We start from the raw sequence: 15,417 nt of genomic DNA on the forward strand, positions 1-15,417 counted from the left end.
TCTCACTCCAAACAAGTGGCTAAACGTGAGACTGCATTTGTTCCTTGTTGGCATCACAGTTTCAACTCTCACCTTGTGAAGTGCTCAATCTAACAGTAGCCTCAAATTCACTCATAGAATTCACTCTGTCACTGAAGTAGCTATAGCAGCAAGGGAGACAGAGGAGTAATGAGTGAGATTTGTATGAGTGAGATTTCTGTGCTGTAGCGTCATCACCTACACCAGTCAAACTCCTGTCCCTAAGTGAAGTGGTTAAATGTGAGAGTAATTGTGTTTAGTTTCTGGGACTGACATGTGGAGCTCCATGGAACCCATCTCCCTCCCAGTGACAGGCTTGGATCCCATCCCCTCTACCCCCCTGCCTCAGTCTAATTAGTCTGTGTAGCCCTGGGCTCATGTCCTACCAAGACCCATCCCCCCATCTACTTCCCAAGATGGCTCCCCTAAGAAAGATCCTTAATTGGGTTCTTAAGTCATAGTCTTCATTTTTAGTGGGGAAAGGCATCTGTTTTGTAGCTATCACCTCAGAAATCAGTTTGGATGATTCTCTCTCCCTTTCTCTCGCTCACTTGCTTTTTCTTTATCTCCCTCACACACTCACATACATTCTATTTTTCTCCAGCTCCCTCCCTCTCTCCCTGTTTATCTCTTATCTCCCTTCCTCTCACTTTCTTTCTCTCGTATCCCTCTTCATCTCCATCTCCAACTCTTTCTCTCCACCTCCCTTCTTTCCTTCAACTCTCCACCTCTCTTTCTCTTTCTCTATCCCCCTCCATCTCTCTCTCTCTCTCTCTCTCTCTCTCTCTCTCTCTCTCTCTCTCTCTCTCTCTCTCTCTCTCTCTCTCTCTCTCTCTCTCTCTCTCTCTCTCTCTCTGTCTCTCTCTCTGTCTCTGTCTCTGTCTCTGTCTCTCTCTGTCTCTCTCTCTCTCTCTCTCTCTCTCCTTTCCTCTAGTCTCTTCACATAATGAGGCTCCATAATAACCCAGCGGTTGTGCAGTTGTTTTGCTATCTCAGTCAAACAGCAGGATCACCCCATAGTGGGTTTCTAGCACCATTCACTTGTCTACTTAGACAGGGTAATGAGTATCATTTGGAGGAACAAAGCACACTAGCCCTCCAATCGGGTGGTCTGTCTTTTCTCGCTACACCTCAGAAGAGAAGGATTTCACCGTTGTTTTAGGTCTTTTGTACATCCAGCGAGACAATTCCAGCTATTACTCATTTATTACATAGCTATTATACACATAACCACATGCCAGGCTAATAAGACACACACACACACACACACGGACACGGACACACAGACAAACACACACCAAAGACTCCCCACCCTAGCCCCAGAGCTGTACTGAATGTCCACGAGTCCCCAGGCACCACACTTCAAACAAGACGGTCGGTTACCAAGGAGACCGTGGTGGTTGTGGCCAAACAGCGGACGAGGTCGGCTCTCCCTACGGCCTGATAAGTGTTGACTGTGGAGAATGCCAGCTGCTAGTTTTATTTATTTATTTGTTTGTATTCTTCATTGGCTAAACTGGCTAGCAGTAAGCCTGGCCTTAGGCCAAACAGGAAGGGATTACACCCCTAGTGAACGTGCCAATAGTGGGGAATAAGGCTCACTCCAAGCAAAGGGGGACTGAGTTAATACTGGCTTGTGTTCGTCAACTCACAATCACTACTCAGACGGGACCCAGGGAACGTAGTACATACACAGGTCATATATGATCAGTTTTGTTACAATAAGTGGAAAACACAATAACACACCCGAGAACACAATGGCTATTTCGTGCTTTGTGGAGTGGAATATAATTTGCAACTCTGTTTCTTATTGGTCTATTAACTCATGTACCTCCTGGTGGTGTCACCAGACAGGCCAAAACTCCTTCAAACCAAAACAGGCAGAAATTTCAGGCGGTGTTTTCAAGCATTTTTATCAAAATTTTCACAATTGCACAGTGTTATTCCAACTTCATATTGTGGAAATGTATATAAAACATAGGAAATCATGTTTTTGACTGCACTGGGCCTTTAACCTGTTATCTGTTCTGAGGCCTGTGAGGTCTTTGTCTCAGCATAGCTCAGCGGCAGCCTGCTCTCCTCTTATGCCTTAATTAAACTCCTGACTGATGACTAGCAGTGTGCTGCGGCTGGATCTCTGTGGTTTGGCGCTCCGCTTGCTCCCCGTGCTCCAGATGCAGCTATGTTAGCAGACTTATGACAGCTACAAGCAGAGAGGTAGTTTCAGCTCACACTGACTAGACATGGGGGGCTAGCCTAGGGCTGTTACGGTGACCGTATTACCGCTACACCGGTAATAGTTAACACACAATCACTACTCAGACGGGATCCGGTCATGAGTCTTGACGACAGTCAAATACCACGTGATCGTTTAGTCACGGTAATTAGGCTTCTCCAAGCTCTGATGCTGCTGATGGTCATTAGTAGCCTACCAAACTTGTTAACTGCCTGGTACTCAACACTCTATTGTCCCTCTAATCACTCTGACATCAATGTAAATGTAATCGAAAATCTAATCAAACACTTCATGAAAGCCCATGAGCTCATGTTGCGCAACATTTCTACAGGCTATGCAGTATCTTCAATATGCATATGGGAATTGGAAAGGACACTCGCAGTTTCATCCCCGATGTGTCACTTGTAGCTTGTGAGAAAGACCCGATCACATGACGGGCATTGGCAAATAAGAATTGAGCTATCTGAGAGAGCCATGTGAGTGAGAGGTGCTTCGGAGCATGCAGCCAGGAGAAGGGAATTATAATTATTATATTCAGCCCAAGAGCACAACGGCCACTGGCCGAAAAAGGCACGGATTATTGTGTTTGTCAAATTGTGAATGCGAGACTGATGAAGTGTGTGCAACCTGCGCAAAAAGAACAAAACAGAGCACATGCCTTTCATGCAACTTTTTTCAAATCATCAGTACAGTCGCATCTTGCAGCCTTAGAATGTATTAAAATTCAAAACATATAACCCAACTTTTGTATCACAACTAAAATTGCATGAATAACTCTAAATAAAGCATATAGGAGGACCTGTTTCTTTGATAACTGCTCAACACAATAGCCGCATGTGCGCACTCCCTCAAATCGTTTGGAGAAAATATCCTTTATATTTTATTCAGCTATGTTCAATTGTATTCTTCATACCATAAAATAATGCCACGGAATTCTAAGCACATATTGTTTTCCAAATGCACTAGTGTAGCCCACGGCCATATGGCATAGACAGATCAGGGCCTAACATGAGGACAACTCGGAGTACTACATTTTCTTCACATTATGTTTCTTTAGACCTGTCTAAAATAAATTATGGATTTATTGTGATGGTGTAGGCTATATTATATAGATTTATTATTAGAATTTTTAAAATGTAGATGTTCCAAAGGTCTGCATCATTGGATTGTAGACTATGCGTGGAAGCCAGGCAATACCAATTGTGTTTATGTTAATGAACAGTCAATTACGTGAGACCTGCAGTCATTTGCTTGACAATCACCGGCTGACAAAATGTATTGACTGCCACAGCCCTAGGCTAGCTGCTACTGCTTAGACATGGGGAGGGCTAGCCACTACTGACTAGACATGGGGAGGGCTAGCCACTACTGACTAGACATAAGGAGGGCTAGCCACTACTGACTAGACATGGGGAGGGCTAGCCACTACTGACTAGACATGGGGAGGGCTAGCTGCTATTGCTTAGACATGGGGAGGGCTAGCCACTACTGACTAGACATGGGGAGGCTAGCTGCTACTGACTAGACATGGGGAGGCTAGCTGCTACTGACTAGATATGGGGAGGGCTAGCTGCTCCTGCTTAGACATGGGGAGGGCTAGCCACTACTGACTAAACATGGGGAGGCTAGCTGCTACTGACTAGACATGGGGAGGGCTTGCTGCTACTAGGGCTGTGGGATGTATGACAATAGCAAAATGGTGGATATCTTGGATGGAACACTGGTCACTTGAATAATGTTTACATACTGTTTTACCTATTTCATATTTATATACTGTATTCATCCTATCCAACTATTGCTATTCTATCCATGTATTCTTCAGATATACTATATATTCTATCTACATAATGTCCATAATGTCTATACATCCCATCATATATATAACATTTGATTTGATTTTGGATTTGATTTGGATACATGTAGCAGAAGAAATGGGAGTTAGAACTAGAATCTGTAGAATCTCTTGCTCATATGAATGTATGATTTAGAAGAAAGGTTAAGTTCATGTTCATACATTACATGGCCCAAAGTTAATTGTTTGGAAAGCCTGGGTTTTGGCTAGCGGTCGACCGATTATGATTTTTCAACGCCGATACCGATTATTGGAGGACCAGAAAAGGCCGCTACCGATTAATCAGCCTTTTTTAAAAAAAATTTTTATAAATACATTTAAAAAATATATAAATTTGCAATAATGACAATTACAACAATACTGAATGAACACTTATTTTAACTTAATAAAATACATCAATAAAAATCCATTTAGCCTCAAATAAATAATGAAACATGTTCAATTTGGTTTAAATAAATCAAAAACAAAGTGTTAGAGAAGTAAAAGTGCAATATGTGCCATGTAAAAAAGCTAACGTTTGAGTTCCTTGCTCAGAACATGAGAACATATGAAAGTTGGTGGTTCCTTTTAACATGAGACTTCAATATTCCGAGGTAAGAGGTTTTAGGTTGTAGTTAATATAGTATTAAAATAACTCTTTCTCTATACCATTTGTATTTCATATACCTTTGACTATTGGATGTTCTTATAGGCACTATAGTATTGCCAGTGTAACAGTATAGCTTCCGTCCCTCTCCTCACCCCTACCTGGGCTCGAACCAGGAACACATCGACAACAGTCACACTCGAAGCAGCGTTACCCATCGCGCCACAAATGCTGCGGCCCTTGCAGAGCAAGGGGAATAACTACTCCAAGTCTCAGAGCGAGTGACGTTTGAAACGCTATTAGCGCACACCAAGCTAACTAGCTAGCCATTTCACATCGGTTACACCAGCCATCAGGCTGATAGGCTTGAAGTCATAAACAGCGCTGTGCTTGCGAAGAGCTGCTGGCAAAACGCACTAAAGTGCTGTATGAATGAATGCTTATGAGCCTGCTGCTGCCTACCATCGCTCAGTCAGACTGCTCTATCAAATCACAGACTTAATTATAACATAATAACACACAGAAATACGATCCTTTGGTCATTAATATGGTCGAATCCAGAAACTATCATTTCGAAAACAAAACGTTTATTATTTCAGTGAAATACGTAACCGTTCTGTATTTTATCTAACGGGTGGCATCCATAAGTCTAAATATTCTTGTTACATTGGACAACCTTCAATGTTATGTCATAATTACGTAACATGTGGTTAAGGGCGCTGTACTGCAGCGCCAGCTGTGCCACCAGAGACTTTGGGTTCGTGCCCAGGCTCTGTCGTAACCGGCCGCAACCGGGAGGTCCGTGGGGCGACGCACAATTGCCCTAGCGTCGCCCGGGTTCGGGAGGGTTTGGCCGGTAGGGACATCCTTGTCTCATCGTGCACCAGCGACTCCTGTGGCGGGCCGGGCGCAGTGCGCGTTAACCAAGGTTGCCAGGTCCACGGTGTTTCCTCCGACACATTGGTGCGGCTGGCTTCCGGGTTGGATGCACTGTGTTAAGAAGCAGTGCGGCTTGGATGGGTTGTGTATCGGAGGACGCATGACTTTCAACCTTCGTCACTCCCGAGCCCGTACGGCAGTTGTAGCGATGAGACAAGATAGTAGCTACTAACAATTGGATACCATGAAATTGGGGAGAAAAAGGGGTCAAATTAATTTTAAAAAACAAAAACAATAATAATTAAGTAACATTCTGGCAAATTAGTTCGCAATGAGCCAGGCTGCCCAAACTGTTGCATATACCCTGACTCTGCGTGCAATGAATGCAAAAGAAATGACACAATTTCACCTGGTTAATATTGCCTGCTAACCTGGATTTCTTTTAGCTAAATATGCAGGTATACTTTTGTGTATTGATTTTAAGAAAGGCATTGGTGTTTATGGTTAGGTACAGTCGTCCAACGATTGTGCTTTTTTCATAAAATGCGCTTTTGTAAAATCATCCCCCAGCGTTGCATCGATGATATGCAACGCAGGACACACTAGATGAACTAGTAATATCATCAACCATGTGGAGTTTTTTTTATATTTTATTTTTATTTTTTAATTGTACCTTTATTTTACTAGGCAAGTCAGTTAAGAACAAATTCTTATTTTCAATGACAGCCTAGGAACAGTGGGTTAACTGCCTGTTCAGGGGCAGAACGACAGATTTGTACCTTGTCAGCTCGGGGATTCGAACTTCCTTTCGGTTACTAGTCTAATGCTCTAACCACTAGGCTACCCCGCCGCTAGTGATTGTGATTGATTGATTTTTTTATACGATAAGTTTAATGCTAGCTAGCAACTTACCTTGGCTTCTACTGCATTCGCGTAACAGGCAGGCTCCTCGTGGAGTGCAATGAGAGGCAGGTGGTTAGAGCGTTGAACTTGTTAACTGTAAGGTTGCAAGATTGGATCCACCGAGCTGACAAGGTGAAAATCTGTCGTTCTGCCCCTTAACAAGGCAGTTAACTCACCGTTCCTAGGCCGTCATTGAAAATAAGAATGTGTTCTTTACTGACTTGCCTAGTTAAATAAAGGTATAAAAAAAATACAGATTTCCGATTGTTATGAAAACTTGAAATCGGCCCTAATTAATCGGCCATTCCGATTAATCGGTTGACCTCTAGTTTTGGCGCTTTTCTGTCTTTCATTGTAGCAAATCAAATTTACTTAACTTCTCAGTCCTTCTTAACTCCCTAAATTATTCTGTAGTAAATTATTTACTCAGTAGCTAGGTTTCCATCCAATTGGAGACTGATTTTTATGCAAATATTCTAAAATCACATAAAAACAATATGCACATTTTCCCTCCAGAGATGTTTCCATCAAATTGACTTGTTGCGGATTAAAGGCTGTGCCCGATGACGTAGTGCAAATTGAAATACCTTTTGCGATTAAATTCCCATGTACCGAATAAAAAATACAAGTTAAACGGGTTTACATTGCATTTTCAACTCTACTGATGGGTTTTCTCAAAATTTAGTTTTAGTTTTATAGCGTATCTGGTACAACAACTGGCAGATACAGTGTGGGTATAGCCTACCTGATGAGATTATTATGGACAAAACAGCAAGATTCAAATGGCAGCCAAGTGTCGATGACCATGTCACCAGAATAAGACCCTCTATATTTATTGGGAAGGAGCATCAATCTCAGCACCTTGTACTTTCACCACACTGTGAAGTTCATCATAACATGCATGCTTTCCCGAAGAGTCGGTAGTGGGAGGACCACACTACATGTCATCTCGGGACTCCAATTTTATTTCGATATGATGGTTATTATATCACTATTTGCTCATAAAAGCATTTCCACCGACATTTTTCGCATAATTTATTTTACAGACACAAAAAGATCCCACCATGTCGACCATATTTTGTGATGTCTACATTTGGAAAGTTTACAGACAAATGTTCTGTTTCCATCAGGCCTGTTGTGACATTTCTATCCAACATACTTTACTCGCATCAAAAGGATGGATGGAAACCTAATTAGTGTTGTGAATTGGTGCTCATAAAACGCGAGAACAAATGTTTAACATTTGAAGTATGGCTCTTTGAGGCCTAATGGATCTGATGTTTTTACCTGGCATGGCCTAAGTGCTCTGAGTTGCCTGGCCTAAGTGCTCTGAGTTGCCTGGCCTAAGTGCTCTGAGTTGCCTGGCCTAAGTGCTCTGAGTTGCCTGGCCTAAGTGCTCTGAGTTGCCTGGCCTCACACTTGTATAATATAATTTCTCCTCGACTTTCCCCGAGATTCAGGGGTCCCCCAAGACCCAAGCTTAGAGACTCATTATTGTTCACTCTATGAGCTTTCTGAACACTCTATAAACGCAGAACTCTGGGTAATATAAGACAAGCTACAACCAATAAGAATGACAGTGTCAGATGATTTCTTAATCCTGATAGAGTTTTGCCGATATGAATTATCAACTAACTACTAGCCTAATGTTTTGATAGATTTCATAACTATTTCATCACTCTTGACTGTCTGTTTTGGGTCGTTTGTAGATTAGATGTGTAGGAGTAAATGCGAGGTTCAAAATGGCCGCTGATCCGTTTGGCCTTTTCCTCCGCAGAGATGATGTAACAGGCACACCTCTGTTGCCTTGCCGTACTGGACCGGTGCTATCGATGGTTACCAGAGGAATGGGAAACGACATAAAGAATGATTAGTTAATAAATCAACTGCCCAGCCTGCATCCCTCTCGCACTCTCGCACTCTTTCTCTCACTCTCACTCCCTCTTCTTCTCTGTTAAATTCCTAAGACATGTTGCACCTGTTTGCATGGGTACACAGGTCCCCTGCCGGGCATTCTCCCCCCTCTCCTTCCTCTGCCCCCAAGGGCGTTGCAGGGATATGATGTAATCAGATGAAAGAAGGCGGATGGAGGGTTAACAGTGGCAGAGAGCCAGTCGATCAAGGAGAGAGAGGAAGAAGAAGAGGCTTCTCAGACACAGTATTCACTAGGGAGAGAGGCGGGTGCACATTATTGATCAGAGTAAAATTTAATTTAATGGAGAATTGACTACTAAGGGTTTTACCTTAGCTCTGCTGGTAACTGGGGCCTACAATACAGCCTTATGGTGGAGCCCAGTGAGTGGTTGGGAAGAAGGATGATGGGGGGTAAGGGAGAGGGGAGAATGGGGGTAAGAATGTTGGGTGATTGGGGGGAGATTGGGGGTTGGGGGGAAAGGAGATGGGGTTAGCAAGGAGATGTGGGGTAATGAGTTTCGGGGATTGGGTCAGTCAATCTGTTATGAATTGTGCATTATGCAGAAATAGCTCTGCCATTTCCTGGTTTCCTAATTTCAGTTTGTGACAAAACAAGTACATTAGAGTGTCTAGTTTGAGATATGGACGCCTCACAAGTCCTCAACTGGCAGCTTCATTAAATAATACCCGCAAAACACCAGTCTCAACGTCAACAGTGAAGAGGCGACTCCGGGATGCTGGCCTTCTAAGGCAGAGTTCCTCTGCCCAGTGTCGGTGTTCTTTTGCCCATCTTAATCTTTTATTTTTATTGGCCTTTCTGAGATATGGCTTTTTCTTTGCAACTCTGCCTAGAAGGCCAGCATCCCGGAGTCACCTCTTCACGGTTGACGTTGAGACTGGTGTTTTGCGGGTACTATTTAATGAAGATGCCAGTATGTTTCTCAAACTAGACATTCAAATGTATTTGTCCTCTTGCTCAGTTGTGCACCGGGGCCTCCCACTCTTTCTATTTTGGTTAGAGCCAGTCTGAGCTGTTCTGTGAAGTGAGTAATACACAGTGTTGTACAGATCTTCAGTTTTTGGCAATTTTTCGCATGGAATATCCTTCATTTTTCAGAACAAGAATAGACTGACGAGTTTCAGAAGAAAGTAATTTGTTTCTGGCCATTTTGAGCCTGTAATCGAACCCAATAATGCTGATTCTCCAGATATTCAACTAGTCTAAAGAAGGACTGTTGTATTGCTTCTTTAATCAGGACAACAGTTTTCAACTGTGCTAACGTAATTTCAATAGGGTTTTCTAACGATCAATTAGCCTTTTAAAATTATAAATTTGGATTAGCTAACACAACGTGCCATTGGAACATAGGAGTGATGGTTGCTGATAATGGGCCTCTGTACGCCTTTGTAGATATTCCATTAAAAAACAGCTGATTCCAGCTACGATAGTCATTTACAAAATGAACAATGTCTACACTGTCACACTCTGACCTTAGAGATCCATATTTATTCCCTATGTTTGGTTAGGTCAGGGTGTGACTTGGGTGGGAGAATCTGTTTTCTATTTCTTTGTTGTTTTTTCCTAGTGTGGTTCCCAATCAGAGACAGCTGTCTATCGTTCTCTCTGATTGGGGATCTTATATAAGTTATCATTTTCCGTTTGGGTTTTGTGGGGTGTTGTTTTTCGTTTAGTATCTGTGCCTGACGGAACTGTTCTCTTTCGTTTTTGTATTCGTTATTTTTGTTTTGAGTGATTCTTGACAATAAAGATCATGAACTCTTTCCACGCTGCACTTTGGTCCACTCTTCCTTACGACAACGAGCGTTACATACACTGTATTTCTGAGCAATTTGATGTTATTTTAATGGACATAAAATGTCTAAGTGACCCCAAACCTTTGAACGGTAGTGCATATTTGGCTGAATTACACTGAGTGAAGAGTTGCACACATTGGCCAGAAACTACTTCAATATTTTTTTTTAACGATGGAGTGGAAATGCAATGACAGAGTTGTTATTTCTCTCTCTCTCTCGAACAGTGTCTCTCTCTCTCTCTCTCTCTCTCTCGAACAGTGTCTCTCTCTCTCTCTCTAGAACAGTGTCTCTCTCTCTCTCTCTCTCTCTAGAACAGTGTCTCTCTTCCACTCTGTGGAGTTCAATATCCACAGAGGTAAAGGTATCATTTTCTTTTTACCTTTTTTTTCTCTCTTTTCTTTCTATTTCCCTCCAGCCTGCATGGCTGCAACTTAAGTCGTTTAGCACCGTCCTTGAAAAAGCCCTCGGTGAGGAAAAACTCCTGGCATGTTTAAGGAAAAGGTAGAATGCAGTGTGTGTCAGACAGAGCTGAGACAGGGATAGTCAGGGGGTACTCCCCAGGGGGGGGGGGTATTTTCCCCTGTAATAGCTGTTACGAGCCCTACATTATATCCAAGGAGCTACGTTCCTTTGGGGTCCAGACACACATATACACACATACACACACACATACATACATACACACAGACAAGAAAAAAACACACACACTCTCTCCCAACCGCTTTGCTCGCTCCATGTCAATATCCTGCCATTTGAAGTCACGTACTGCAGGGGCTTCTGTAAGTCGCCGAGGAGCCGGGCTGACGGGTACTGGGCCGCATTCATTAATAGGGTTGCCGTGCTCCTGTCCCTCCCCAGCAACGCCACGGATGTCTTCACCGGGGTATGAGGGGAGAGGGAGGGGTGGTCGTCCCGTGGGGAGTCTCCTCCCAGACTCACTTAAAGGAGCTTTATTTCACAGAGAGGAGAGGGAAACAGAGGAAAGGCCAGGGCCGGCTCTTTAGAAGGGAGTGCAGGGGCCCCGACGGGGGCCCAGGTGAGCCGAGGCTAACCCTTCCAAGGGTCACACTCCCTCCTGCCCCCCGTCAAACAGCTTATTATCCCACCTGTCGGAAAGTAATCGCTCCAGCTGAAAGGAAAGGTGTCGAGGTGTTTAAATGCTTTGTATGGAGGCACCTGAAAGGGCAAAGAGGGAGGGGTGGAGGGGAGTAATGGACGAGGCCTAGCCTGCCTGAGGGATGCTGCTATGTTGATAAGACTGAAGGTGACTGTAGTCAGTACATTGCTAAACTCACCTTCATGGCTCAGGCTGTAGGAGTCACAACCTTTCATGGCTCAGACTATTTCCATGTTGTTTATTCAAAGATAATTCAGTCTTACCCAGAGTAAGCGTTTGTGTATGTGTGTGTGTTTGAATGTCAGTGTTCTTTGTGTGTATAATCGGTGCCAGTGCGTGCCTGCGTGCTGATGAGTGTGTGACAGGTGTGTCTTGTCCGTGCCAGTGTAGAGAGTCCAAGGCCGTGTTTTTAACAGGGTGCAGCAAGTGGAGCATGTGGTTTGCATTAAAGGGATTAGCAGTCACTTCAAAAGATGACCTGGATTCAGCCCACCAGGGACTCCAGTTACACCCCCCCCTGGTCCACACATACACTCCCTCCCTTTTTAAAAAACCTAGCTGGCACAGCTGTCCCCGCTACAACCACTCTCTCTCACCAAACCGGCATGTGCGTGCGTGTGTAGAGATATTCAAACATCCTCAGAAATCCTGTACTTATTTTTCTGTAGTATATGACATTTCTCTAATTGCTGCATCTGAATCCCAAGTGTAATTGACCTGTTATTATTCTACGGTAGTTACACTTCCAGTACACATTATGTAAACATGTCTATTAATATGGTGATTCATATATTCCATCACGGGTATTATATGGTAACTGTTGTTTCCGTGGCCACAGCCATTGGTCTGATGTTGGCATTGTTGGTTGGGGATTGAGGTGTTGGAGGGAGGGAGGCATTGTCAGCTCAGCAGTGACATGCCAGTAGAGGACTTAACCATATTTCATTCCAGGACATATTGATCCATATAACTATTGACTGCTGCTCGGTTTTGATTGGATTTGGGTAATGCAAACGCCACATAAACCCACAACATGACATTCACCACTCACAACACTACGTCAATCACTAACCATCTAAAAAGCAATGGTGAATTGTACAGTATTAAAGTCTGCCTTGATGTTGAAAATGATTTAGTTATTTTAGGTTATGAAAGTGTTTGAATTCAAACTTGCTAAATGGAAAAAATGTTGAATTAAATCAAATGCCCTTGTGTTGAATTTGATATTGATTCAGTCCTTTCATTCCTTTCTTTCTCTCTCGGTTATTCCTCCATTTCAGAACCACATGTTGACTCAGCACAGCAGTTAACCAGGCAGATTATCAGTGGACCTGAGGAGGAGAGGAGAACCATATGGCGAGGAGGAGAATCATGTCTGACCCGGTCGGTCCTCCAGCCACCGTCAGTGCAATATCCCACTGGCTCTTTTGCACTGAACTTTGGATTCAGTTCACATCGGGAAGAAACATGTCACACACACACAAAAATAAAAAAGACGGATGACAGACAAGAGGGGTGAAAAAAGGACAGAAAAACTTAGCTCTGGTCTTTGACTGGTTGTTATTTCAACAAAACTGGCCAACTATCTTTGTAAATAGAAATTGTTCACGTGTTGCTTAATAACTTCAGCTATATTGCAGTCTTATACAGTATTTGCTATTGTACAGTTCTGAACCGTTTGTCCCCAAAAAAAGAACTAGAAAAAAATGCCAATGCCACTGTCAGTCAGAAGAGGTGGAATTCATCAACAATGTGTTGGTGAAACAGGGTGCCAATGTGGGGGTATTATTATGTAGGGAACAGGAAGTTGTGGTATGGTCAGTCAGGACCCTTTTCATCAGTGCCCATTTCCTGTATGTGGACACTATCCTGACCTGGTCATTCGTTACTGAAGCGGGTAGCGGGGTGCTTGATCACCAAACCTGACATTGTGACATCACGGGTCTCATTCCAACATGGCTGTCCTTCTAGAAGACCAGCTGAGGACTGAATGGTGCATTTAATCTGGTCCTCCTGCCTGTGCAAGTTCGAATGAAAGGAAGAGAAAAAAAGAAGGAAAAACAGTATAGGGTTCTGATATATGCAAAAGCAGTGACACAGATTTGGGAAGGCCAGCTAGCTCCTCTGGTTGGCACGGGAACAGAGGCATCATGAACCCCCTGTGTCTCCTAGAGAATTATGGGGGGGGGGGATCTCCAGCCCACTGATTTAAACCTGTACAATTCTGTTATTAATGTTTACTGCTCGTTCAAGCCTGGAGATTACTGGAATTTTTTTCTTCTCGTTTTTGTTAGCTCTTTGTATTTTAGATTTTTTTTGCAATGGGGAAGAAATCCATATTGATTTGGGGTTGTTGTGGAGACTATACATGTATTACGTCTCTCTGTAGGGATGTGCTTATGAAACTTATGTCCTGGGCTCTCCTGAAGAGTTCCCAACTTATCCCCTTCCTTCCTCGTTTCCTGCGGTATCCCATTGCTCTGCTCTCTGCTCAAGCTGGAAGCCATTGTGGCGTTATTATACACCAATATAAATCAATCTGTTACAGATGTAGCATCTTAATTTGACCAGTTTTACAGCAGGAAAATCATTCTGCAGCAACAGGAAATGTGAATTATTGTGTGGATTATAATGCTTTACCATTTTTGTAGCAGTTGATACATTTTTTGGTTAGGAAAAATCTATTCAAAATCAATTCAAAATCAAGTCAAATCAAGACAAACTTTAGAAGCCTTTTTAAACCTCGAGTACATTACAAGATTTAATTTCCTGATATGCAGGACATTTCCTGCAACAACAAGGTGATTAAATTAAGATCCCACATCTGTAAATGTTTTTGCATTCATTGAACCTGAGATGCACTTTTGTATGAAACTTTAATGTTTTGACCTTTTGATTGAGAATTGTTCATACTCAGTTTACAGGAAACTAACCACCATCTCCTGCTGCAGCAAAAGGACAGTTCTCTTCTCTGATGTTATTCAAATGTTATTGTACAAATATGGAGTTCTGTATTTGGCAGACCTCATTTTTGTGTTGCACATGTGATAAAATATTAAACATGTATGAGAAAACGGCTCCTACGGCCCTTCATTTGTGTGTTTGTGTGGTTGTGCTCACGTGTGTGTGTGTTTCAATTCATTTGATTAAGTAACAAGATGGGCCCTTGACAGCATGAACGTGATCATCTTCAAAACCTTACTTTGGATTTTTGGTTTTAAATCAAATTGCTTCCTTTTAGCCTAGTTAGACCTTTGTTTAACTAGGCAAGTCAGTAAAGAACAAATTCTTATTTACAATGACAGCCTACCGGGGAACAAGTTAACTGCCTTGTTCAGGGACAGAACGGCAGATTTTAACCTTGTCAGCTCAGGGATTTCGATCCAGCAACCTTTCAGTTATTGGACCAATGCGCTAACCACTAGGCTACCTGCCTTTCCCCTGGTTCCACTGGGGCTTCTGCCTAACGAACAGCTGAGGATCTTAAGGGAGGTCTGTGTTATTAATGACTCCATTACCCATCACCCTGTGCGGTCCCATTCCACACACCCTCGCACCAGGCCTATTAGGGAGCCTGCAGCTCTCCAGGGGACCACTGGAAGGAAATTATGTCTGCACTGAATGGGACAAAGCCCCATATAGTAACATCTGTCTGTCTTTACAGATGAATCCTCATAACAATGAGATGAAAAACAGAAAGTCAAAAAAATAACTTATGACCAGGGACATGAGTCTGTCATGAAAAAGTATACATTTGACTAAGATGTTGATTGTACTTGGGGTGGGATTCTGAAATACGTTTTGCTATGTTTTCAATAGGATGATCAATGCCACTTTTTTTCAAACCAAAATTAAGATTTGAAATATATCGATTAAAGAAGTCAGCGCTTGGGAATATTAATTTGTACATCGTATACTGTTTCTCCTGCTTGTTGTTTTTATATATCAATACAAGAAGATATATAAACACCTCCCTCTGGTCTGTCTGTAGGATGGTTGACTGCTCGCAGAAACAATCTTGTCCAGACAAGACTATTGATCACGATGGTGAAAAATGTCACTTTATCTGTGCACGTCAAGGACAATTACTTATACTG

General features: G+C 42.8%; 1 protein-coding gene across 6 annotated transcripts in view; it reads left to right on the forward strand.

Moving 5' to 3' along the window:
- The window catches only part of LOC124041785 (zinc finger protein 521-like), a 158,271-nt gene extending 143,874 nt beyond the window's left edge, over positions 1-14,397 (forward strand). For all 6 annotated transcript variants that reach the window (XM_046359805.1, XM_046359806.1, XM_046359807.1 and 3 more), the window contains one exon: positions 12,601-14,397. In XM_046359805.1, coding sequence (XP_046215761.1) covers positions 12,601-12,630 — 30 coding nt within the window. In that variant the 3' untranslated portion in view covers positions 12,631-14,397. The remainder of the gene's footprint in view (positions 1-12,600) is intronic.
- Positions 14,398-15,417: the final 1,020 nt, after the last annotated feature.

The sequence above is a fragment of the Oncorhynchus gorbuscha genome, linkage group LG08 (genome assembly GCF_021184085.1).
Source record: "Oncorhynchus gorbuscha isolate QuinsamMale2020 ecotype Even-year linkage group LG08, OgorEven_v1.0, whole genome shotgun sequence".
Taxonomy (NCBI): Eukaryota; Metazoa; Chordata; class Actinopteri; order Salmoniformes; family Salmonidae; genus Oncorhynchus; species Oncorhynchus gorbuscha.